Genomic DNA, 25261 nt, shown 5'->3' with positions numbered 1-25261 from the left:
ATGGAAATTAATGAGACCTTTAGGTTAGCCTTTCAAGCTCAGCCTTATTTTATAGCTTTACCTTGCCTTTTTGACACCCTGATCCTGCCTGGCCACCAGCAGCATTTCACGTTGCAGTGCACTTTAATTTTGCAGTTTTCTTAGTCTTCCTTGGAAACTGGCAGCTTATTAATCTCAATAACAGAACTGCTCAATAGGCAAGTTCACCAATAAGAAACTAGGCTGTGTCTTTTTTTTCCCCTTGGCAGTTGGAAAGAAGGGGATGGTTGTTGGGTAGAGGCAAGGGGGATGGTAAAGAAAAAGCCAGGCAGGAGGGGCATCTCATACCCCACATCATTTTCTGACAATTGGCAGGAAAATAGAGAGACCCTGGTGTTATCCACTGCTCTGCAATTTACGGCTTGTGGTGTTAAACACACTCAAGCCCATTAATAAGAAAATAAATAAAGTGTTAGGGCACGTGTGCAAATTACAAGGTGCATTAAGAAAGAAACAAGCATTGCAGCTTACTCAACACCACTCCAGCCTCCTCTTGGCCTGCTTTGCAAAGTTGGAAGCTCCCTTGAAGATAGAGGTATCCGAACAGAAGCTGTCCTTTTAAAATCAGAACCCCCTTTGTAAAATGAAAAACCTGCTAAGTTGATTACAGCTTTGGAGATTTGAACATCTTACTTGCAAGTTACCACAGCTAAGACTCCAGGTAGAAAGAACTTTTTTAAAATCCATCCCTTGTGCCCTGTGCCACGGGGACCCAATTACAAATGGAGGCCACCTCGTGGCCATGCCTTGGAAGAGCAAGACTGTACCCAGAGTCTGTGTAAATGTTGAAGACTGTTGGGTTAAGTTCACAGTTGAAAAAGTCAAATATTTCCCTCTCTGTCTGTGCTTTCACCCATTCAGCTAATATCATCTGTCATTCCCTTGGGGCATCTCCTGAAGTCTTCCCAGGGGATATTTTATCTGGCTCAGACAGGGAGAGACTTGATGAAGCACACTGTTTTTCTAATTCTGGCTCCTCAGTGATCCTTTTCTTTTCACGGAAACCAGATAAGGTGTTCGTGGTTCTCCCAGGCAGGAGAAGCAGCTCTACAACTTTTCTGAAGGTTCCTTTGATTTATTAGTCTCAGCTTCTCTTGCTTTGTGAGTTGGGATCTTGTGTCCCAGAATTGTAATCCATCGGCCATTTTGTCCAGTTGAACCTGCATACTTTAGATTGCATGGGAGGGTTGAAGACACTTTTCTCAGATAGCTTTGTTGCCTCCAAAACCCACCAAACAATTTGGGGCTGTTTTCAAATATTCATTTTGAAGCTTGTGGCAATGCCAAACACAAAAGATCCCCCTCAAAACTGTGTTTTAAGGTCTCTCTCAGAATCAGTTTGCTCAGTATATCTATGTAGGAGTCAGCAAAGACCCCCATTTTCTGCTATCACCTTAACTGTGAGTGCCTTACGTTTCAGAAAAGAGAATACACAATATTTCTCCTGTTTGTTAAATTATATTGAAATTGTATTTCAATTTGTAAAGCCTTCAGCTGTGTATAAGCATCCACAAGTCCATTTCTCAACAATTAGCCCTCCTGTGAAGATGCTGCACACCAGTGATACAATGTTTAGAATCTTATTTATTAAATTATTTGAGCAATTGGATTAGAAACCCTGCACTGAGGAGAAGGTGGAAAATGTTCTGTTGTTGGATTGCTATGTGCTCAGAGAGGGATTTAAAATGGAAAGCTTCATCTTACTGACTTTTTAATTTCTTAACTCAGTCTCTCTCTGCTGTACTTGGGAAGATGTGATAAGAAGGCGTGGGGAGACATTAGGCCCATTTATGCATTTTGTTGGGCCCTAAGGGAATCTCCTCTGCCCCATTCCCACCCCCACCAGTTCATTAAAATGCAAGGATAAATTTATAAGCCCCCTAAGAAGGAAGCGGTGCTGGGTACATTTGTGTTTTCTGGGTGTTTGTATACTCAGTTCACGCGTATACTTTTCTTTCTTGGTGTATCCTGCAGCGGTCTGCTGAGGGCAAGGGATACATAGGTCATCCTTTCCAGAGTTCACCTCCCTGCCTCAGAATCATGTGAGAAGGAACAATAGTGGGCCTGTTGAAAATCTTCCCCTTCCCAGGAACCACTGAACACTTTTCAGTTTTTATTTTTACACAGAATCAGCTCTGAAATGCCTACTTTATGCCAAGTACTTTATAACTTTATATCCTGTTAACTGAATAAGGCCCTGTGGGATGAGAGTTATTGTCCCCTGCCATGTCAGGAAAATGAAACTTGGAGGGATGGAAGGTCTGGGAAACAGACAAGGCCCTAACAGTATTGGACCCAGGTACTTAAAGGTAGGCAGTGGGGCTGTCTCTCGGCCTGGCTTTCCTGTTTTCCAGCACCATTCTTACACAGGTCTCTTTTATGTGCATTCTTAGGAGATCTGTGGGCTCTGTTCTCATAGCTTAGAGACCCAACAGAAAGACAAGCTCTTCCTGACTTTTCCACAACAGTCCCTTGATGGAGGCCCCAAGAACCCTGCTCCAGTCACATGGTCACGATCGACCCAATGCTGAGGCTTGGAGAGCAGACTACACTGATAGGCTAGGCCTGGATCACAAGCCAACACAGCATCTGACTGGAGAAAGTGGAGCCTGGCCCACTGTCAAGTATGGTGTTATTATGAGACCATAAAATGGGAGCCTGGCAGGCAAAATCCACAGACCAAGTTGGGTCAAACTCAATGTGAGTTTGTCCACAACCCATCTGCCTTCTCTTACTGCCTGATTATAATGATTTTCTTCTCTGGGCAGCAACAGTCCTGGCCAGGGTGGGAGGTGGGGGGATTTCAGGGCACTGAGTTCTCTCACTTGCCTGGGCACAGAAGGGGGTTTACAAATGATTCCAACAAGAACTAGAAAGGATGAGTTCCGCTGACTAACTCCTTCCCACCCCCTTCTGATTCATCGCCCTCTCTGGTTCACTTCTCAAACGTCCCACAACTTTACCTTTGAGTTCACTGTGGCCACTTAATGCATTTTAACTTTTATTAGTCTCCTGATGTCTCTTTTAAGCTATCGTCTTCTTTCCTGCAAAAGTGCTTGGATTCCACATTTTCTAATTAAAACATGCTCATTTATTGTCTTACTAACCAGTACTCTTTACGAGGGCTCGTGATGAGAAAGTTAACTCAAAAAACATCTCCATGTGTTTCCCCTCTCCTGGAAATGGCTGGAGAAGCAGTTTTACCTTTAGAAAGCTGAATTACTTTGAACAGTTTTTGGTTTTGCTTTTTAATAAATCCATGAATGGGAAACATTTAACTCTATGCTTCAACCTCGTATTATTCTCAGCAATGCATTTTATGTAAAAATTTTAGGGAAGATGCTTTGCAGGGGTCGGTCAGCTCCCTAATGGATCATAATACAGGCAAAATGAAAATAGTTCAACATTTAATTAGATAAAGATTTCACCCTAAAATACAACATGCCCTAATGTTAATAATGATGCCCATTGATATTTACACCCCTGTGAATTAATTTGATATTACTAGAAGTAATGAGGCTCACTGTAGCAAGGGGAAAAGATAGTACACATACATTTAAACCCACTGAGAATTCAGTCATGTTGTGTGTGGTGGCAACATCATGGGTGGGCAATCAAGGCAGGCAGGATACATTCACTGTACGTCCAGGCACACGTGGGTTTCTGAGTTTTCACCACTGTTTGCCCTGCCTTTGGAAATACAAAAGTCATGCTAAAATGGGGACCTCTCCGTATCCCACCTGCAATGTGTGTCTTCAAATTCATAATGCTGTTCAGATCAAGCAAAGGGGAGATGGGTAGTGTTCCTCACAGAGCTGAAGCCAGAAGGCTGTTTCAGAGGGAGAGCTGTGGGCATGGGGATGAAGATGGTGATGAGGAGAGAGACGGACAGAGAGAAAGAAAGACTGGTATTGAGGAGGAGATGGAAACAGGCAGATGTCATCTCCTGGAATACTGGCCCTGTGATTCTGACTTCTACATCCAATGACAGAGCAGGGAAGGAATCAAGGTCAACACGACTCCAGTTGGCCAAAACAGCCCTGGCCATAAGAGAAAAGGGCATCATTTGGCAGCAGGCGGAATTTTCAAACTGGAACCCATTTCAAGATTCCCTAGTGTGGTCCAATGTCTGCCTGACAGATGAGGAGAATGAGAGCCAGCAAGGTTTCTGGCTGACAGATCCCCACTGGGAATCTCTACGCGGGACCGGAAGGAGCCCTCTGGCTCAAGCTACCCTCGCTGTTGCCCACATGAGTGGCCTTTTCCCCTACAGAATCTCTATCTCCACTTCTGCAAAGGAAAAGGGGAAGAATTTAAGGCAAAGAATTAGAGCACAGTTGTGACAGACTTCATCTTTTCTGTTATTTTATTACAAAATGTATGTAGTGCATTCTCTTGATAAAAAATATCCGGTGATTAGAAAGATAGAAAACAGAAAGAAATAGTCCCCGTTTCCCAATTTCTTTTTTCCAGGAAATTATCACTTGAAGGTTTATTATTTTAAGCTTTCAGAATGTTTACGGATGTCTGAGGGTATATTTTTTAAGTTTAATATAAATGGAATCATATACATACCATTTGGCAACTTCCTTTTATAGCTTAATGAGATATTGCGGAAATCTTTTCAGGTAATTTCATATAGACCTACATCAATTTTTTAAGTCTGCAGTATTCCATAAAGACATAATTTATTTAACCAGTGCCTTCTTGATGGACATTTAGATTGCTTTCAAGTTTTTGCTATTACAAACCTATAATAATGAAGAGTTTTATATATGTATCTATCTCTTTGCATACTTATATGATTACGTTTAAAAGTTAAATTCCTGTAAGTGATAATGCCAGATCAAAATATATATCAATGTATATATTGGAAATTGTGTCCATCTCAATTCAAATGTAGCAATATGTTTCTTCCTCCCTGTTTAATGACTTGCACTTCTTTGATGAGTTTCAAATAAGAGCCCCCAAGTTTATGGTGTTGGACTTTAGATAGAGAATGGAGAGGATTTTTCCATCTCAGGGGAAATGAATTGAATAATACTCGAATGTCCTAAAAATGTCAAAACCTCCCAATTTCTGTGTGTGTGTGTGTGCGTCTGTCTGTCTGTGCGTATGTGTGGCACTAGGTATCAAACCAAGCGCCTCATGAATGCTAGGCAAGTGCTCTCCCATGGAGCTGTACTCCAGCCCTTTCCCACACGCAGGCATAGTATAGCAAGAAGACAGCTGGGGAAGTCGGCTCACTCACACACCTTTGCTCTAGCTCTAGGTCCCTTTCTCTTTATTCCCCAGCACTGTTGCTGCATGCTGCATGTGATTCCAGATGCCTAAACTCTTCTGCCTTTGGTTTTCTCATTTACAGTTTGGCAGTGTTTTAAATTTGCCTCACCCTCCATCTACCTTGCCTCTATCTACCTAATGGGGATATTATAAGAATGTCTGAGAAGACTTAGTCAAGTTTCTGAATTCCCCAGGAGAAATGCCTCATACAGCAGTATTACTGTTCTGACCCTTACAGGGACGTATTGTGATCAAGGGCTTGATGATCAGGCAAGAGAGACAGCTTCTTTAGTGAAATAAGTATGTGAGGGCTCTGTCAATAAGACACCCTCAGGCCAAATTTATAAAATTACTTTATCTGAAACTCCAATTTTATGCTAAACAAGGATTTTTGTATTTTCCCTCCTCCTGTTAGTAATCCCATTACCAGCTGTGTTCATGGAACTCCATCAAATTCAGCTATGATTGTGAAGTCCTGTGAGTGAGTGGCTGAGCTCCATGCAGGGCACCAAGAGTAAGCCTGAAGGAGAGGTGCCCTTGTCCACGTGGAGTCCCAGTCTGGTGGGAGAAAGGCAGATCATTTTTCTTCAAATGGAGGGTTGTAGGTGGACATGAGCTCAGGGGACCCTGGGAGTGTGGGGCAGTGTGGGCACCTGGTCAGGGAGGCTTTGCTTGTGGAAATAGTGTCTGATTTCCCCCATGGTAGAACAGGACGCTGTCCCACCACGAGGGCAATCCTCGCAGAGGCTAGAGAACAAGAACAGGCCAGAAAAGCAAGCATGTGCAAGCATTCTGGATCAAGTGGGCTAAGTCTCAGGAGATGACATGGGAGCGATCTCACGGCCCATGCTAGGAACACCTTCAAGGCTCAAACACCCTGCAATTTATCCTGTGTGGGGTAAGCAGTCTGTGAAGGCGTGTGTCTTAGTCACTTTCTCATTGCTGGGATACAATATTCAACACCTGGAACTTAAAGGAGGAGAGGTTTATCGTATCTCATGCTTACAGCTCACAGTCAGCCAGCTCCAAGGGAAATGGCATGGTTCGAGGGCCTGACCCAGAGGAAGGGCCTGCCCCTGTCATGGTGACCAGGAAGCAGAAAGAGGAGGGAGGAGCCAGGGAGAGAGATACACCCTTCCAGGTCACACCCCAGTGACTCGCCTCCTCTGATGAGACCCCGCCAATTCACAGCCAGTCAGCTACATCTCCCCCATGATCCAGTCACATTCCAAAAGCTCTGCCTATGAGAATGTGAGGCCTTTGGGAGACATTCTCTGTCCAGACCGTAACATGTGATGGTCAGATTTAGCAGAAGACTTCGGTTGAAGGGAACAAATAGTGCATTGCAGTTTAACCAGTGAATCCCATATTTAATTAAGGAAAGCAGAAGGAAAGGAGGGAGGGAGGGAGGGAGGGAGGAAGGAGGCAGTTTGCAGAATTCATTGGTAATTATCTCTAACCCAGTAATAGCCAATATTTATTGAGGGTCTACTGGATGTCAAGTATAATGTGATCCATACAATATCCCTCAAAATATTTTCACTCATTTTTACCCTCTGTGTCTGAGGAAACTCAGACTTAGCAATATCAAGTTATTTGCCTAAGGCTGCACATGTTCCTAGTGGGGCAGCCAGACTCTGAACCCCACATGCCACCAAAAGTTCACATCTGAACCAGGCTCCCATACTCAACAGGTGCTAACCCTGACCTCCCTCTTTCCTTGCTCCTCACCTTACCCTCACACCTCTTACGCCTCTCTCTCCCTCACTTCCCTCCACAGAAATGCAGACACTGTTTTCCACAGAACCACCTAACTTCCTACCAAGCAAAACCTCGGAGTCAGAAAGGACCCCAGTTCAAGTCCAAGTATCTAGATGTCAGTGGGAGGCAGAATCCCCCATCAGACTCACCTTTAAGTTTTGTTTCATTCTGCCCCTTGTAAAGAAAATGCCTGAAGGCAGGCACCTGCCTTGTAGTCTAACATGCCATCTCCCTGTCAGGCAGTTTTCAATGTAACATGCCTAGGCATGTCCACCTGCATCTTTGTCAAGACTTCCAAGATGGCAGTGATGAGCTTTTCGGGTACTTAAAGCAAGCATGCATGACAATTTTCCTTGACACTTGCATTTTGAAGAAGTCTGGCCTGGAGCCCTAGGAAACCCAGTATCTTAAAGAAACCAGAAACCTTTCAGAGAAGCCAAGCTTTCAGAGCCTTCTGCCCTGGGACTTGTTTTATGACAGGAATGCTGTGGAATCTGCTTAAGAGTATATTAAGTGCCATGGTCGTATTTACATTTTGATACTAAGTGTGGTTACCTTATTTAATGGTATTTTTTGACAACTGAAATGTATGGATCCGTCCTATGCATTGTCAGTGGATATGTGGCTGGCCTACAAACACACTTAGATGGCACACTTCTGCAAAGAATTAATTTCTGAGTGTCTCACAGATACATGTAGGCAGGCACATGTGTCACAGAGGTTGCTCTAAAGCTTAATTAATATCCCCGAAGAGCTCTTATATCATCTCATGAAGAGTGCTACATAAGAAGAAAATATTATACCTATGATTATTGCACACATAAAGAAATGTGGGTAAATAAGCTGACAGGACTTCTATTTGCTCATGATTCAAAGGGTCTGATGTAATCTAATGGGAAAAATAAACTTTATTAAAGATAACCACTGTTATATGAGTTCAAAAGAGCAACATTCCCCAAACTTGAATGTTAGAAAACCCTGTACGTTATTGCTATAAAAAGGTGCAAATCAATCTGGGGAATGTCGCTCCCTTGTCTCGCATAGCCAGAGCCCTGGGTTTAATCCCCAGCACTGCAAAACACCAAACAAAAAAGTCAAATCGATAATTCACAAAAACGAGTAGAAGTTTTCTGGGTTTTTTTCTTTTGTTCTCTTTTACTTCCGTCAGCCCCTCTTCTAGGATTCCTTTGATGAGTCAAAAATTGTTGGTAGTTGTCTTAGTCCATTTGTGCTGCCATAACAGACTACCTGAATCTGGGTAGCCGGTGATGAGGGGAACGGCATTGGCTCACAGGGCCGGAGGCTGAGGAGAGCAAGACTGAGGGCCAGCATCTGTCGAGAGCCTCCTGGTTGAGGCATCCCATGGCAGAAGGCCAAAGAGGGGGCAAGAGTCAGCCAAAGAGGGCTTCAAACTCATCCTTGTCTAAGAACTCACTCCAGAGATAAGAAACCCACCCCTGGGAGAATGCTTCAACCCATTTGTGCGGGCAAAGTCTCCTCACCTATTTTCACTTAAGGTCCCCCCATTAATGGTGTTCCAATGGCAATTAGATTAGAGCATGTGTTTGAGGAGAGGCACACATTTAAACCATGGCAGTAGCTATACAAGAATTCAAATAAATCAATTTTGTTTCTTTTCCTAGGTCTGAAGAAATCTTACAAAATAGTCATTCTGTCACATTTCATTTTTAAAGCCTAGATATTGCTCCTTTTCTGTTCTTTGCTCCCTCTCTTTTCTCCTCTCTTCCTTCTTCCCTTCCTTCCTCCCCTCCCTCTCTCTCCACTCCCCTCCCTTCCTCCTGCCCACCAAATGCATTTTTAGGAGCTACAAAAATACAGTTTGGGGATTTGTTGTTTTGTTTTCTTTTCTTTCTGGGCCTTAGTGTACTTCTGTGGAAACGGAGAAAAATAAATTAGAACTTCATTTCCCAAAGGAAGAATAACATAGAATACCACTTTTAAAACTGAGAAACAGGTACTCATAGAGCCTATGTGGTTAAATCAGTAAGTGGAATGATAAATATAATAGAGTACTTAGGATATTTAACTATTAAAGCCTTGTGAAGGTCTTCAGTAGTCTGCCTAAGTTTGTAACTCCAGTAATATTTCCCAAGTATCATGGAACTCTTTTTTTACCTAAAGCGAGTAATATAAAAAGACACCCAGTGACCTGAAGAATGCACTGCAAGATGTTATATTTCATCTCTCTGATCTCATGGGCCAAAGTAGGAAGCTGAGGATTTCTTCAGACCCTTACTAGGAAGGGCTTTTTGATTCTGCTTTCTGAAATAAAACGTAACTTTTCTCTCTGCCTAAACTTTTAAAATTCATCCACACCCAGATGGATTCAGCAATATGTGGGCCTGCTGAATAAGGGCTGTTCATAATACAGACCTCAGTATCTGTGCTAGTGATAAAACCCTTTTTATAAGAATGTAGTGAAGTAAATAGGACACACATATGTAAATACCGAATAGTTTCTCTAGTGTGAGAAACAGAAAGTGTAAATAAGGACTAAAAGGTATAATAGACAATGTGAAATAGGAAGAAAAGGAGCAAAGGGGAAGGGGAAATGGGAGGGGTAGGGGAAAGGAAAGAGAGGAATGGAATTAATATGAGAAAATCAAAAAATGGAAATAAAGCCTTTGTAGATAGGGAGGGGTGGTGGAGTTGAAGGGAGGCCAGGGGAATGGGGGAAAACTTAAGAACCAAGATGGATTACATAAAGGTAAAAATTTCCAATGATGAATGTCATTATATTGTGTACCTTAAATGTACCAATAAAATTCATTTTAAAAAATAAGAATGTAGTGGACAGGTAGCTTTGCTAGAATGTAAGCCCTCCTCCATTCTCACCGAAACCTTTCCTAAAATGAGAACTGGCTAACTTGTGTGTGTTAAAAGATTTTGCTCCTTTCGCTGCTGGAGCCACTTTGCTTTTTGGTGATGCTTCTTGTTTTTGTTACTCATTAAGCTTTTTATTCCTATTTTTAATTTTTTTTTACTAGTACACATTTGCCATACACAATAACTATATCCTTTATGTAGCATTCACACACATTCACAATGCATCTTAATTCTTTTTTCTAGAGAGAAAAAAGTTATTGTGATCCAGCATGGACAATGTATCTAAAAGTATACCTTGATTTGGTAGAATTATCTATGTGTTTCCTGTGTTTTTTGGCCTGTTATTCTGGCAGTTAATCTGTATGTATGATAATTAACTTTGTAAGGATTTATAAGGTAAATAAATAAATCTGATGCTGGCAAAAGGGGGGGTGGCTACAGGAGAAGAGACAAAAAAGAATTGAGATGTGTCATGTACATGTACCAATTCCCCGTAATGAATATAATCATTATGTACTCGATCATATACTAATACAAAATTTAAAATTTAAAAAGCAAAATTATTTTCTCCCCTCCCTCTCACTTCTCTTCCCTCCCCCTCCCCTCCATCTCTTTGCAAAAGATAGATCTCCCTAAGTCCTAGGGCATGGGCAAGGTGCAAAGAGACTGGCAAAATGTTTAGTACCAAACAGAATCTGACCATGCTAAGATGTTCAATGTTGAATGTCATTTTCTATATTTAGAAAAGAGGTTGAAGTTCCTCAAAAAGTGAAATGTAGAATTACTATATGATCCAGCAAGGCCCCTCCAAGCTTAAGCCCTCCCTCGACAAGTCGAAAGTAAGTATGCAGAGCAGCGCTGTTCACAATAGCCAAATTTCAACCCATGGATAAATGAATAGAGGAAAAAAATGGTGCCTACATACCATGGAAGTCTGCAGGCATAAAAGAAAAAGAACGAAGTACTGATACCTGCCACAGTAGGGATGCACTTAAAAGCATTAGGAAAAGTGAAAAGAAGACAGACAGGTGACCAGAAAAGGTCATGGATTGTAGCCGGGCATGGTGATGCCCACGTGTAATCCCAGTACTCTGGGAGGCTGAGGCAGGAGGATCATAAGTTGAAGCTCTGCCTGGATAACTTAGCAAGATCCTTTCTCACAATAAAAAAATTTTAAAGGGCTGAGGATATGGCTCAATGCAAAAGCCCTGGGTTCAACCCCCAGAACCAAACACAAAAATCATTTACTGTGTGAGTCCATTTATATGAACCGTCTAAAACAGGCAAATCCATGAAAGCAGAAGACAGACATGTGGCTGCCAGGAGCTGTTGGGTGGAAAGAAGCAGGAATGGAAAGAAGGAAAGAAGGAAAGAAGCAGGAATGAGTATGGTTTTGAGGGAGGAGTGGTGAAAATGTTTTAAAGCTAAGTAGAAGTGGTCATGCTAGCAACATTTTAAATGCACTAAATGCCACGAAGTTGTCCACTGAAATGTGATTTATTTCATAATATGTGAACATTTTTATCTCAACTTTAAGTTTTTAAATTAATTAATAAATTAAAAAGACACAGTTAGAGAATCAGTGTGCCTTTCTCAGGATGAAAGATCTCTCAAGGGAGAGGCAGTAAGATTATTATGCTAGATAATCAGTCTCTTGCTCCAGGCTTTTCCAAAAAAAGGAACAAGAAAAAAATGTCCTTTTCCAAAACGTGCCTAAGGATGGTTTACTTTAGAGTCACAACATGATGGTTAACTTTGAGATCACAACACCAAATACCAGTGCCTGTGATCGATTCATGCTGGTGCATGGATCAAGTGTGCACAGTGTTCACATTTGAAAGATTACCAATACCATTCTCACTCAGCATCACGGTAAATGCAACTCCTCTGATTCTCATGAAGTCCTTGAGGCCCCAAAGATAAGGAAATAGAGAAAGGGGTATCAGGTGGTAGTCCTCTGTTACAGAGGTGAGGAAAACAAGAGAAAGATAAATGGACCCTTTTCTGGGTGGGGGAGGGTAAACATAGAATTTTTCTGAGATGAAAACCATTCTGATCCTGGTCTTTTGAAAGTGATTTGAATGAGAAAATGCACCATGATATCTTAATGTTTGCAGGGATACCAATCCTATGAAGATAAACTGTTCTGTAGGTGGGCAGGAAAATGACAGATAAGGAGCAGGCACATTTACCCAAAATTCTTCCAGACTTATGGGAAGATTATCTCTGAGCTCCTGGTTACATGTGAGGAGCTGCCCTAGAGATTAGCATAAACCGGTGCTTGAAAATGTGCATCCGTTGGGTTGCTGGGGAAAGAAAGGAGGGGACCCCTGCAAAATGCACAGCGTCTCTGAGTATAATCTTAAAAATTAATTAAGACTGCATCACCCGCTATTTTCCAGAGCCTTTAGGTGTCCACAGTGGAAACAGTCAATGTGCTTATGGCTGGCATTCCTCAAGAAGGACAGAAAAGTTGGAAATTCTAATTTATAAAAAAAATCAAGAAAATGAGAGAATCTCACGAAACATGCCCAAAGGCACCTCAGAACAGAAAGATGAAAGTTTCTCAAAGGATTAAAAGAAAAGTGTATGCAGGAATAATGAGAACATGATCTTGTTTACCAATATATTGAAAATCTCAGTGGCAGTGGGTCCCTGGGAGGGAACACTACAGGACCAATAAATAGAACTCTTGCATCTGAGAGCAGACAGAAAATTTTTAAAATTCATCATCTCCTACAAGAAGTATAAAATAATCTTTCAAGATCTCTTCAAGGTCTGTATTGGTTGATGCCTTTTATTCATTTATTGAAAATTAATGGAACATCAAACCTTTCAGGGCAGGGATACGGTGCTGAAGGAAACCATGGAACCTGGCCCTCACAGTTTGTGCCTGCCTGCCGTGGGGAAAATAGATGAAAAAGAAGGACTGAGGGGGACAGCTATGGAAAGGGGCTTGTGTGGATGAGTTGTCCCGGCGTGGGTAAGCCCTTTCTGCCTCATCCTCACCCTCAGCCTGCCCTTGATTGTGGGCTGCTCCCAGGCTGGGAGCAAGGTAAGGGGATAATTCCAATTAAGGAAGTCTTTCTGAGGACAGATTTGAAAGACCTGAGAAAGCAAGTCCATACAAAGCTCTTTCCAGAATGAGGGAAACACAGTGTGACTACCCTGAGATGGGAAGGAGCTTAGCCTCTTTTAGTGTGTGTGTGTGTGTGTGTGTGTGTGTGTGTGTGTGTTAGTGATACTAGGGATTGAAGCCAGGGCCTTTGCCTGAGCTACATCCCCCAGCCCTTTTTTTAAATTTTTTGCTACTTTGAGACAGGATCTCACTGAGTTACTAAGTTACCACGTCTGGGCTTAAATTTGAGATCCTCCTGCCTCAGCCTTCCAGAGTGCTAGGATTACAGGCATGAGTCAACACCATGCCCAGTTCTGGAGCTTGGCCTCTTTGAGGAATAGCACAAAATATGACAGGATTCTCAGGAGCAGAGCTGGAGGCTAAAAATAGACCGGCATAGATCATTGTGAGGTACCTTGTAGACACAATGAGAAGCTGGATAGTCTTTAGGCACAAAGGAATCAGAAGATTTTAAGCAGGGGAGTATTATGATTTGATTTGTGCTTAGACAGTGATTGGTTCCTGTGGAGACGGTGGCTATAAAGGGCAAAAGTGGAAACAGGGCAACCTGTTTAGAGTCAGCTGTGTTCTGCAGACCAGGCGCCGAAGTGGAAGTGGAAGGAAAAAAACAGATACTGTTGGAGGCAGAGAGGAAACCAGCCAATGACAGACCGAGTGTGAAGGACGCACAGGAACCATCCTGAAGCCCAGGAAGGTAGATGGCACGGTGCCCACCCAGATGTCACCTCCAGGACTGCAGCGTCCGCTTCCCGTTTATGGAATGTTGGCAGCCAGCAGACCTCACTGAGCCCTCCTGTCAGACTGGCTTTCAGCTGAGAACAGCGGCCTCGCCCCAGGAACGCTGCCGGGAGCAGCCCATCCCATGACTGGTGTCTGTGAGGGGCTGAGCTCTCGCACTCAGCTGCACTGCCATCCCAGGCCAACTCCAGAGCAGTTCTCTTTCAGCTCCAGCACACATTCTCTTTCAGCTCTTGTTGCTTTAGTAGGTTCTTCTTCTACTCCCACTTTTCTAAGGAGGGTTCTGAGACCCAGGAAGATCAGTCAGCTCTCCCAACATCGCGCTCGTCCTGGGATAATTGTGATTGGAGTGCAGGTATGCCTGACTCCAAAACATGTATATTTACTATGCTACCTTAATTCGTGATTTCCTTCTGCAGACCTTTTTGAACACCTACTATGAACAGTGAAAGACAGTAGAAAGCAAAAGATAGAGGACCGGGCTGTGTAATTTCACTGGAGAGATGAGACAAACATGCAAGGGAAATGTAATAGCATGAGGCAGAACATGATAAAGGGACATACCCTAAGATTCCTTTCAACTCAGAAATTTGAGCTCTGAATGGCACAGGCAATAAATGTGATGGGACAAATTCTGCCTCTTGAAGGCACCTGATGGTGAGCATTCTTTCTCCATCTACCTCTGGCTGCCAGGAAACACAAATGTAAGTCCATCTGAAATGGCCATCTCTACGCTCCTATGTTACAGTGTATGGTGAATTCAAGGTCAAACTTGAAGGCAAAGTCACAAGTCTTTGCTTTTTTCCCCTACTAGATATACCAAGATTCCTACCAATGAACTTAAAAATAAGTCAACAAGTTAACAACTCCAGGGGGAAGAAAGAAAAGATTCCTCGTCTCTTCCCAAAGACTCTGACATGGATTTGCCCACAAAACACCAGCTTTCTTTAGTGACCCTGAGAGACCTTGCCTGTCACACAGAGTAGTATACCATTTCATGGAGGAAAAAAACAAACTTTTACAGCGAAAAATGCTATGTTATATCACAGTGTGACGCTATTTAAATATCAGGAGTTGAAGCCTCTATTTAGAAAACGGAAGGCAATAAATTGAGTTGCTAATTATTCCAGCTGTGAGTATTTTTGGTATGGCTGCAAATTTTGAAGAGGGCAAAATAGAGGATTTTCCTGTTGTTCATGGCAAATGCAAATTTACTGACGGTTCTCTATGAGATGGAAGGATCAGTGATGAGAAGCCTTGAAAACCCATTTTTCATTGAATCAAAATCGGTTTGAGCCTAAGTTTAGGGAATTGTGATATGAAATGGACTTTTAATTACACAGTATTAATTGGGTTATTGGTTGTTTGTTAAGCTTGGGAAGTAGCAATTTTTTAAAATTTTCTAAGTTTTATTTTAAAGGTAACAGTTCAGTTTTCAACTCAAGTATGAATTCTCAACTGAAAAAAGAGAATAAGCATGTCAGTAATATCACCAATCCCTTTTCTTCCTAATAAAATTATTTGGAGACAGGAGATGCACAGGTACCTGCAATGCACTGTTATCATGCTAATTAGAATGCAGCCATTTTTTTTTTTTTTTTTGGTATCGGGAATTGAACTCAGGGCCTCATGCTTGCCAGGCAGGTGCCATGCCACTGAGCTGCATGCAACCCCAGCCCTAGATCTCATCCATTCAACAGATATTTTCAATGAGCTTGGCACTGTGCTAGGTCAAGAAGATTTAGTAAAGAGCATGATAAACATGGTTCCTGCCTTTGGCGATTAATAGCTACATTTATTGGCCACTCACAGGATGTCAGTTTCAGTGCTAAGTATTTCCTGTGAAATAATATTCATGTGAATAAACACACCCAATGCCCCCCCAACAAACCCGTGAAGTAGATACTGTGTGTCACCCTCCTAGAGAGAAGAAATAACTCCCATTGTCACAAAATAGTAAGAACAGGAGCCAGGATTCAAACCCAGAGTGTCTGGCGCAGATCAGAAAGCTTACAACTGCCTCTTTGGTATGATCCTATTAGTTTCAAAAATAATTGGTAATAATGATGAGTGTTTATATGTAGGCAAAAAGTCTGATTATGAATATCAAATATTTACCACTGTATCTCTCTAGAGTATAGACTCTTGCTTTCTGTGTGCTTAATATATAGATACTTGATTTTTTTAGACTAAATTTTACGTATGCAAACAGGAAAATAAGAATAGAATATTTAAAAGATTACCTAGTTTTGCTATTCAGGTGCCACCTAGGCAGTCCTGTATTCCCCATCTCCTTCCTTGTCTTTTTTTACCAGGTGTGCGGTTCTCTCTTTCTCTTTTTCTCCATGTCCTGTGTTTCGTTCGGTTCCTACCTCTCTCAGGAACCTACCTATCAAATTTTCCATCAATCACCACCAATCCTTCTCACACTGGAGGGTGTGAAAACAGTACCAGAGAGTACAGTGGTTATTTAACCTCTCTCCAGCTAAGTGCTTTAGTATAACTCCTGAAAACCTAATTACAGCAACTTTATATGCTACAGTACCCTTTATGGGCTGCCTCTTTATTAAATTTACTCCTTTAGAGACAATAAACCTGATGGTTCAAAGGGCATGGCCAGACCCAGCGGAATGTGATGAAATCTCCAGTTTTCTGGTGCACACCCGATCCCCTTCCCTGAGTACCACGCCCCCATTCCTGGGCTGTTTCTTCCTTTATCCTTTTTCTGGCTCTTTATCAAATTTCAGCCCCTGCCTGTATGATATTTAAAATATCTTAGGGATTAATGGGCTGTGGATCAATAATTTCATCCACATCTCTGAATTTCTGTGAGTTTGTGTATGAGGGAGGTCAGTTTTCCCTGCAGAGCAGTCTCGACACCTCGTCTGCCTGATAACCAGAGCTGCTCTTTTAGGACATGCACAAGGTGTAGGATATTGAGGACCATTCATTCCCTATGCTTCCAGAAGAGCACCTGCTGCGGCCAACTTCCCGAGCAAGGAGAACAACACGTCTGAGCTTCGAGTCATTAGTGGTCCCTGCTAATTGTGAGGAGGTAGCGGGGCACAGAGGGAGAGAGAAAGGAAGAGATAGGAGGAGGAAAGAGAGAAGGTCTTGACCTTTGACATTTCGGCAACACAATTATTTGTGTAGTACATTTCTCTTTCGAGCCCTGCTGGGATTTCCCCCTGGGAATAAAGCCAAACCAACAGAAACAGGGAAACCACCTCTTAGGGTCCCACTGGTTGGTTGCAAGCTGGAAAATGGTACTTGGTGTTAAAGGATTTTATGTATTTGTTTGTTGCTTTGGTAGAATTTGAGGTTAATGACTGAGGTTTACTTGCAATTGACTCAGGAAAAAAATACAGAAGGAATAAGAAGGAAAAGAAATCCCCTGTTGGGGCCTCAGATAGTTTAGGCAACCACCACTTAAAGCCTCCACTGTGGATTAGTCAGGCTCCTTCTGTATTAACTGTGTAGAATAAAAATTCACAGCATTTTAAATTGGTGGGGCTCTTCTTGCATGGATGCTATGCCTGGTTTTTTTTTTTTTAATTTATTAGACTTCCTTTTAAAATCTTCCATGGGTGTTTAATTTTCTAAGCCAATTTGAAGCAGAAGCCTGGTTTACCAAGATTCCGCTTCAAATCCACATCTTTGCTGTCATGTAAAGTACATGCGGGAATGGCTGTTAGGCTGTTAGGTACGCTCTCTCAGTTTTTATTAAATGGTTTTGTTTTCACTTGAGGAAAAGTGATGACATTTACCAAAAAGACTGATAGTTTCGGGTGAAGCCATCATCACTGTATTGGGAAGAAATCTCCAGGACCTGGGCTGCAGAGCCCATGGAGGGACTCTGCTCTCCCCATCTGTGTCCCTCACCTGTGCCCTGCAGGGATGTAAGCCCCTGATCCCCACAAGGCTGGGGCGGGAAAGAAGCATGCAAGCTCCTCTTTTATTTTTTGTAAGGCATCAAGGACTGGTTTTCTCTATCCCTTGAAGTGTTAGCAAACTCCAAGGACAGCACTTTGGGGGCCCCTCATTTGCCTTTCCTTTCCGAGGCACAAGTGGCCAATTCTGAGAGCAATTGAGTTGTGCTTGAAAAATGTCAAGTGCATTTGGAAACTACACATTTTTGCTGACGCCTGGAGTCCTGAGCTGAGCTACTTCCATGACCGACTGCTGGGAAGAAGTTCAGTTGGGGCATCACAAATGATTCATGGCACACAGTATGCGGGCCCCCGAGGGTGAAAAGCTGTCCTAACAGCAGTTCAAGAAAAAAATCAGGAAAAGGCTCCTAACCCTGCTTGGTCCTCCCATGACCATTTAGCCTGACTATTAGCTTGTGGGTCTTGATTCATTTTATTTTATTTTATCATATTTAATCTTATTTTATCTTATTATTTTCCTTCAGCACATGTCTACAATCCTTGGGTAAATCAAAGCTTGGATTCTTCAGCTTTTTTTAGGAAAAATTTCAAACATAAAAATATTGGAAGAATAGCACAATAAAAGAATAACCACCTGGTTTCAACAATTGCTGTCATTTGGCCATATTTGCCTTGTCTGTCATGTACATATATATATATGTAGTGAGAGAGAACTATTGAAAATAAAGACATTTGAAATTTGCAAACTTCATGACTCTTCTATTCAAATGATTCAAAACTCACATTTTTGAAAAATATACCTGCTGGGTCTGGGGATTTACCTCAGTGGTTCCAACGCCTGCCTCACAAGTGGAAGGTCCCTTCGATCCCCAGTACAAAAAAAAAAAAAAAAAAAAAAAAAAAAAATATATATATATATATATATATATATATACACATACATACACACACACACACCTACTAACAATCTAGTGTGTTCTCTGTAAATCACACACATTTGGAAGGTGCAGAAGACATTAGTTCCTTGAATATGAGTGTGTATTAGGGTCACCTAACACTGCCAGCCCCCATTCTTGGGTCTAGATGAGGCTCAGAACTTTGTGCTTTTTAAACTGCGCCCTCAAGTGATTTAGCAAACATAATCTGAAGATCATTTCTTTATCATCTTTTTTTATGTGGTCGTTGAATTTCATCTTTTAAAGATTCGTAACACTGGTGTGAAACTGTGCTATATAAGAGAAAGGACTCTACTGTCTTCGATATTTTTTGTTCAGTCATTTTAGAAAACAAACTGAGAAGAGAGGGTGTGATCATGAGATGAGTTTCATTTGTCTGTGATCACCATGGACACTCCAGTGCAGGCAACCTGAGCGATACGTCCTGCGAGGGCTAGTGTGCTTCTGATGGGCCTGCAGGTTGTTGTTGCTTGGTCTGTGCTCATATACGCACATCTGCAAGCCTGTTCGGAACACAGGAGTCAGCGTGGCTAAATGAACCTTTTTTGTTGTTGTTGTATGGGGGATCGAACTCAGGACCTTGTGCTTACGAGGCAGGCGTGGTGCCACTGAGCTAAATCCCTGGCCTAGTTTTTAAATTTTAAGTATTCATCACCTTCTTATAGCATTCATTTTGACTTTGAAAAGGTCATTCACTTAACAAAGACTTGTTGAGTGCCCACTGTGTGCATGGCTCAATTCTGGATGTGAGGCTACAGTGTTAAATCAGGGAACATGCCTGATTATTTTAGACTTTGTAGAAATTCAGTTCTGATTATGGAGACAGACAGTAAAAAAATATACAGACATGTATATACATATAGAGAAGAAAATAAGGGCAATTAGAGCAGGTAAAAGAGTAATAGAAAGTAAAGGGAGCCAGAAAAGGCCTCTCCTATTAGAGCAAGGATAAGAAAGACATGAGGGCACAAGCTATGCAGCTATTTCCCAGCAGCGAGAACAGCAAGTGCAAACGGCCTGTGGCAGGAAGATGTGATAAGGTGAAGAATAGCAAAAGGACAATGTGACCATTAGAACAAGGGAGGATAAGAGTGTTAGAAGATTCAGTGAGAGAGGTGGCCAAGGGGATGATCACACAGGATGCTGTGGGCCGTGAGAAAGACTTCTGATTTTATTCTAAATGTTCCAGGAACATGTGATATGATATGACTTCCTTTTTAAAGAGAAGTATGGAAAGTAGACTGGATTGTTGAGGGAACAATTTCAGGACCTCATAAAGCAATCTCGTATACAAGGTATAAGTCATATCCTTCTATTTTTTCTTAACAAATTAGTGTACTTAAAATGACATTAAAGCCAACGTAATCTTCTTAATCTTCATCCTGCAAGTATCTTGTTGCTAAAACATTCCTATTTTCAATGTATTTATTCTGTCCACAAAGATGACTGATGTTCAGGACCTAGTGCTCACACTCTGGAGATATCAAGGGAGTATCAATACCAATATCTACATATATATTATATATATATAATATATATGTATGTGTATATATAAAATACAGCCATATATAATATATAGACAATTTGGGGGTTTTTTTGAGTCAGGGTCTCACTATGCAGTTTAGGCTTGCCTTGAACTCACTCTCTAGTCAAGGCTGGCCTTGAACTCATGGTGATCCTCCTGGGTCAGCCTCCCAAGTGCTGGGATTACAGGCGTGCACCACCATGCCTAGCTTTAGACACCTTATCTATATAACATATAGATATCTCCAGTGTATGAAAGGGTTCATGAGTGCACAGAGTGATAGAAGAGGTATTAGAATAAATGTCCTTTGACATAGGTGGTTGAAAGGGGAAGAGAGTTGGCTAGGGTTGAATGATGAAGAACAGACAAAGCTGTTTGAAAGAGCTTTCCATAGCATACACCAAGGCATGGCAGCATAAACAGGTTTGTTGCAGCACATTCTTTGGTCTAGCTGAAGCATAGAGTGCATGGGAGTACACTTTGAGGTAAGGGTAAAAAGTCAGGTCATTAACCATGGAAGCCTGGTCCCACTGGAAATTCAGTTGTCCTCTTGTAGACATTGGAGGATGGCCAGGAATTTGTCAGCGAGGGCACAGTGACATTTGTGGCTTGGGAAGAGGAAAAGAAGGATGGTAAAAGGGGAAGGCTAGTGGGAGGCTTTCAGAGGGATTCTTTCCTGGATGGGAAAAGGGGAGGAGGTGAAAAAGATGATAGTTACTTGGATCACTGGGAAGACCTGGGGTACAGGGGGAGTAGATTTGGGGAGATAAAGGAAAGCATTGTGATTTTGATTGTGAGTCAGAACATGGAAGGTGAGATACCTGCACACTTCAGGAATGTGGGTCTGGGGCTCAGGGCAGAAGCTGAACTAGAAATGGAGACCTGGACACTCCAGACAAGTCAGTGATGCTCAGGCCACAGGAATGGGCAGGGCCGCTGAGGAATGAGGATGGTGTTCATACAGTTTTTAAATATTCGTTAATGACTCCTTGCAAGGTCTTTAAATTCCTTTGTTTTTGACTTCCTATTTTCATTGCTCACTCTTGGAGATTGGTCCAGGAAATAAATTTGATGGGATTCTAACTCAAATGCCAGACTTGCTCCCTCCCTCTGGCTTCCTGTGGTGCATGTGTCCCCGCTTCTTGTAAGAATGGGCTATTATTTAGTGAATTAGAAAGCTTTTCAGGTTTCTGTGCGACATTTGCTGAGCTTTAAATTAAAACTCACATTTCAGGCTGCTTATGTTGCTCCGAAGAATTAAAAATGAAAGCTGTTCATAATAGACCAAGCACTTACTCTGAGAAACTCCTCGGTTAAGTGCTTTTCCTAAAGGATTTTGTGTTATCCTCACAACAACAGATGTGAGGGACTTTTACTACCCCCATCTTACAGGTGAGTCATTGGAGGTGCTCAAAAGCGGCGTCAGATAATGTACCTGAGCTCACTTGTCCATGAATGGCACTGCCACGGCTCCAGTCCATGCCCGTATCATTTCCTAATGCTGCTTTAAGAACCTATGATTTTCTCTAACAAAAAGCTCTCTTAATGGATCGCGTTAAATGAAAGCTATTGGATATGAAATCTAAAGTCTTATTTTGAGAGTCAAATTTCTAGGCTTTATTCAGATTGTTGAACAGTCTTATATTTCAAATAAAACCTAAATATCTATTGTATATTTTAATATTAGCAATGTTCAAGAATTCATTAATCAGGTGCTCATTTTCTGACACGGTTCTCAGTCATATCAAGCTAAAATACTTTCAAGGTTCTATCTAGAAGCAGCCAAGATACAGATTATTTGGAATGACAGTGATCTTGCCTCAAAATGTCACTAGAAAAGCCTGGTCGCCCCAGATGCAAGGGCGATGTGGTGTGGGAAGACTGGTTAGAGCTTTTAGAAATGAATCAAGCAGACCAGTGCCTGAGCCTTACCTGCTTGCTAAATTCAAGCTCTAGTTTTCTCGTCTGTAAACGCCGGGTAATAACAGTACCTACCTCACAGGACTGATACTGGTATAGCTGCAAGTGAAACATTTAGAATGGTAACTGACATGATGTAGTGCTCAATAAATACAGTCACATCCACTGAAAATGTGGAGAGCAAAGAAACAGATGTAGTAACATTTTAAAATCTTAGAATTGCAGCTGAGTAAAACTGCAAAATAATGAAAGGACTCCACTCATTCATTTATTCATTAAAGTTTCCCACACTTTGGGCTCTGATCTGGGTACCGGAAACATGAGCATGAAGACGATACAGAGTAAGACATGTCCCTGGCTTGGCTGCTCAGACTCTAGAGTCTTCTCAGCCTGTACCCTTAAAGTCCACTGTATATCTCTCACAAGGCAAGTCACTGTTTCACAAAGGGGATAGCTGCTCATTTCTGAAATGCTGCATGTGGCATGTATAAGAACGAGAATAAGTTGTTGTCAGAGAATTGATGTCTTTGGCATGATAGTCCCCAGACCCCTGGGGAGGAGTTAATGCTCTTTTATACTGAATAGTCAGTCTTTTTATGGTTGTCACTCTGTAGCTCTGGCAACCAAGGACACCTTGTTCACTTGATAGGTGAAGATGTTTCCAAAGAACTAACCACGCTCACATGACCTAGAGAGGCAGTCTATAAGGAACAGGGAGCAGGACTGGGTGGGTAACAAAAATAGTACAGGACCAAAGGTCAAAAGAGAAGGTTAAGGTTAACATGCAAGAGTACACACTTTGTCAAAAGACAGAGCTCTAGGCTTAAATCCCTGGACAGTTGCTGGACTTCTCCAAACCTGGTTTTTCTGACCTAAATCAGTGGTGTTACAATATTGAGTTTGTAAATAGTTGTGATATATCTCTAGTGCCTTTCCATAGTAAGTATCTGGTGTGTGATAACACTCAGCGTCATCATGGCCACCATTTCTCAGTGACAGTAGTTCAGCTTCTGTATCTGCTTTGGATATTTTGTAAGAGTGTTGGAGGTGCATGTGCAAAAGTATAAAATTAGGCACATTTATGGAATTAACCCAATGTAGTGTCTGCCCCTACTGTGACACACAGGGTAAGGTTCGATAGCCAGTCCTACATGACTGCATGCATCAGAGTGAAAGGCAAGGCCACCAAGCCTTCTTTAGCCATGCTGGCCCGCTGACTGGCTCCCTCTCTCCCGCAGGCACTTCCTCTTTAAGACCTCCTCCGGAAGCACGCCCCTGTTCAGCAGTTCCTCTCCAGGATACCCTTTGACCTCAGGAACAGTTTACACGCCGCCGCCCCGCCTGCTGCCCAGGAATACCTTCTCCAGGAAGGCCTTCAAACTGAAGAAACCCTCCAAATACTGCAGCTGGAAATGCGCTGCTCTGTCCGCCATTGCCGCAGCCCTTCTCTTGGCAATTTTGCTGGCGTATTTCATAGGTAAGTCGAGGCAGTCTTCTTCACTGTTCCTGGTGTTGAGACATGGGGCAGGTGGGCTGGACTTGTGAAGTGAGAGGCCCTTTGTCGTCTGTACGGTTTTCTTGTTGGCTCTTGAAAGAGGTTATAATGAGTGATGAATGACAGCGAGTTTTCCCTCCTGGCATCCATTTAAATCTGAGAAGTTTCTCCTTCATGATTCTAAGTGACATTTATCAGAAGTGAAAATTGAGCATCCTCATTATGAACTATGGATTGTCATTCCTACGAACCCGTTCCTCACTCACGGAGTAGCCTTCTAGACTTCTCTGTCACTGAATTTTAAGCCAGGTCTGTGATCTCAAATTCATGTAGCCTTGGTTCATTTCACTCAAAAAAACTGAATAGAAGATTAGGGATTAATGTGGCTGATGACATCTTGATTGGAGGGAAAGCTAAATTAACTTGCTTATTTTCAGAGCTGTGCAACAGAAATAGGACTGAGTAACCAGAGCACGCACCCGGGTCTTTGTACAAAATCCTATGGCTCAGTTGTAGTTGCCCTTGTCCATATCCCTCCCTTTGCCTCGGAACCCTCCTTTCACCGTGTGCTACGGAAGCTCGGTCAGGTTCACCTCTCGTGGTGGCTGTGCTTCTGGTGACTGAGTGTGGGACTTAGGGCAGCAGCTCAGTGAGGTTGCCAGGGTACCTTCCTTCCTGTGCCAAGGGTGTTGGTTTGCATCCATGGAGTGTAGCCCCGGAACTCTGGAAAGCAGCAGATGCTGAGAGCTCAGAGGCTCGGTGCCACATGCATATAAGCTTCCTGGGTAGGACACAAGGCCTGCTCACAGCTCCTGGCCCTGACAAGGAGTTCCAGTGCCGCCACTCTGTCAGCTGAGGTTGCCAATGGCAGATCTCCTGGCCCAGACAGAGGCCATGGTGACGTTTGTTGAAGTTTATTTGAAACACTTGATGGTTCTGGCCTGGTTTCAGGGCAGCTATGACAGAGCTCCCTAGTTTGGCTGTGCCATGTTGCAAAGCAAACCTATAAAACACTCACTTAAAAGAGGCTAACTCCAAAACAGTTCCCAATATGTGTGCTAAAACTCCTCCCATTTAGGAGAAAAGACTAGGCACCCTGACGATGCTTGCTTTGCCACTTCCTAGAAAGGACCCTGCCTTCCTCAGCTCAGTGGAGGCAGGAGCTTGGGGCGGGGAAGGAGTTCTAACACTTCCTTCATCTCCAGGCAGCCAGCATGGTGTCTGCCAGAGAAGAAACTAGTCTAGCACTTTACAGACCATTCGACTTCAGCTTGCCTCATGTCAGAGGAGTGTAACTGTACACCCCAGAAATCTGGGGCCCTGCCCAATGCAGACCAGTACAAGCCAAAAACCAATGTGTATTTTTTACTTTCTTCTATAGTGTGGCTCTATTTGTCTTAATATAGAAAAATAAGCATTATATCCCTTACCAATTGCATAGTGAAAACATTGACACCCCAGGGAAAGGTGCCATGTTTATCTGGAGTTTTGCAAAAGCCTTTGTGCTCTAACCCTTGATGACATGAGGACTGAGATCTGATACTCACCCACTCACCCTAATTTCAAATCGTGTCTGCTTGTGACTTCTTGGTGAAGGATGGAGTAACGGTGGGACTGGAGGAGGGAAAGGATGTGTGTGCGCCACCCCCCAGTCATTTGACTGGAATC

At 42.5% G+C, this 25261-nt stretch overlaps 1 protein-coding gene across 18 annotated transcripts in view; it reads left to right on the top strand.

Annotated features, from left to right (window-relative positions):
- Tenm2 (teneurin transmembrane protein 2) overlaps positions 1 to 25261 on the top strand; it is a 1248268-nt gene that overhangs the window by 982516 nt on the left and 240491 nt on the right. For all 18 annotated transcript variants that reach the window (XM_087194517.1, XM_087194513.1, XM_087194515.1 and 15 more), the window contains one exon: positions 23337 to 23575. In XM_087194517.1, coding sequence (XP_087050643.1) covers positions 23337 to 23575 — 239 coding nt within the window. The remainder of the gene's footprint in view (positions 1 to 23336; positions 23576 to 25261) is intronic.

Source organism: Heterocephalus glaber, unplaced genomic scaffold (genome assembly GCF_053883595.1).
Source record: "Heterocephalus glaber isolate CG9 unplaced genomic scaffold, H.glaber_assembly_v1.0 deba00001606, whole genome shotgun sequence".
Taxonomy (NCBI): Eukaryota; Metazoa; Chordata; class Mammalia; order Rodentia; family Bathyergidae; genus Heterocephalus; species Heterocephalus glaber.
This window is presented reverse-complemented; position numbering and strand designations above follow the sequence as displayed.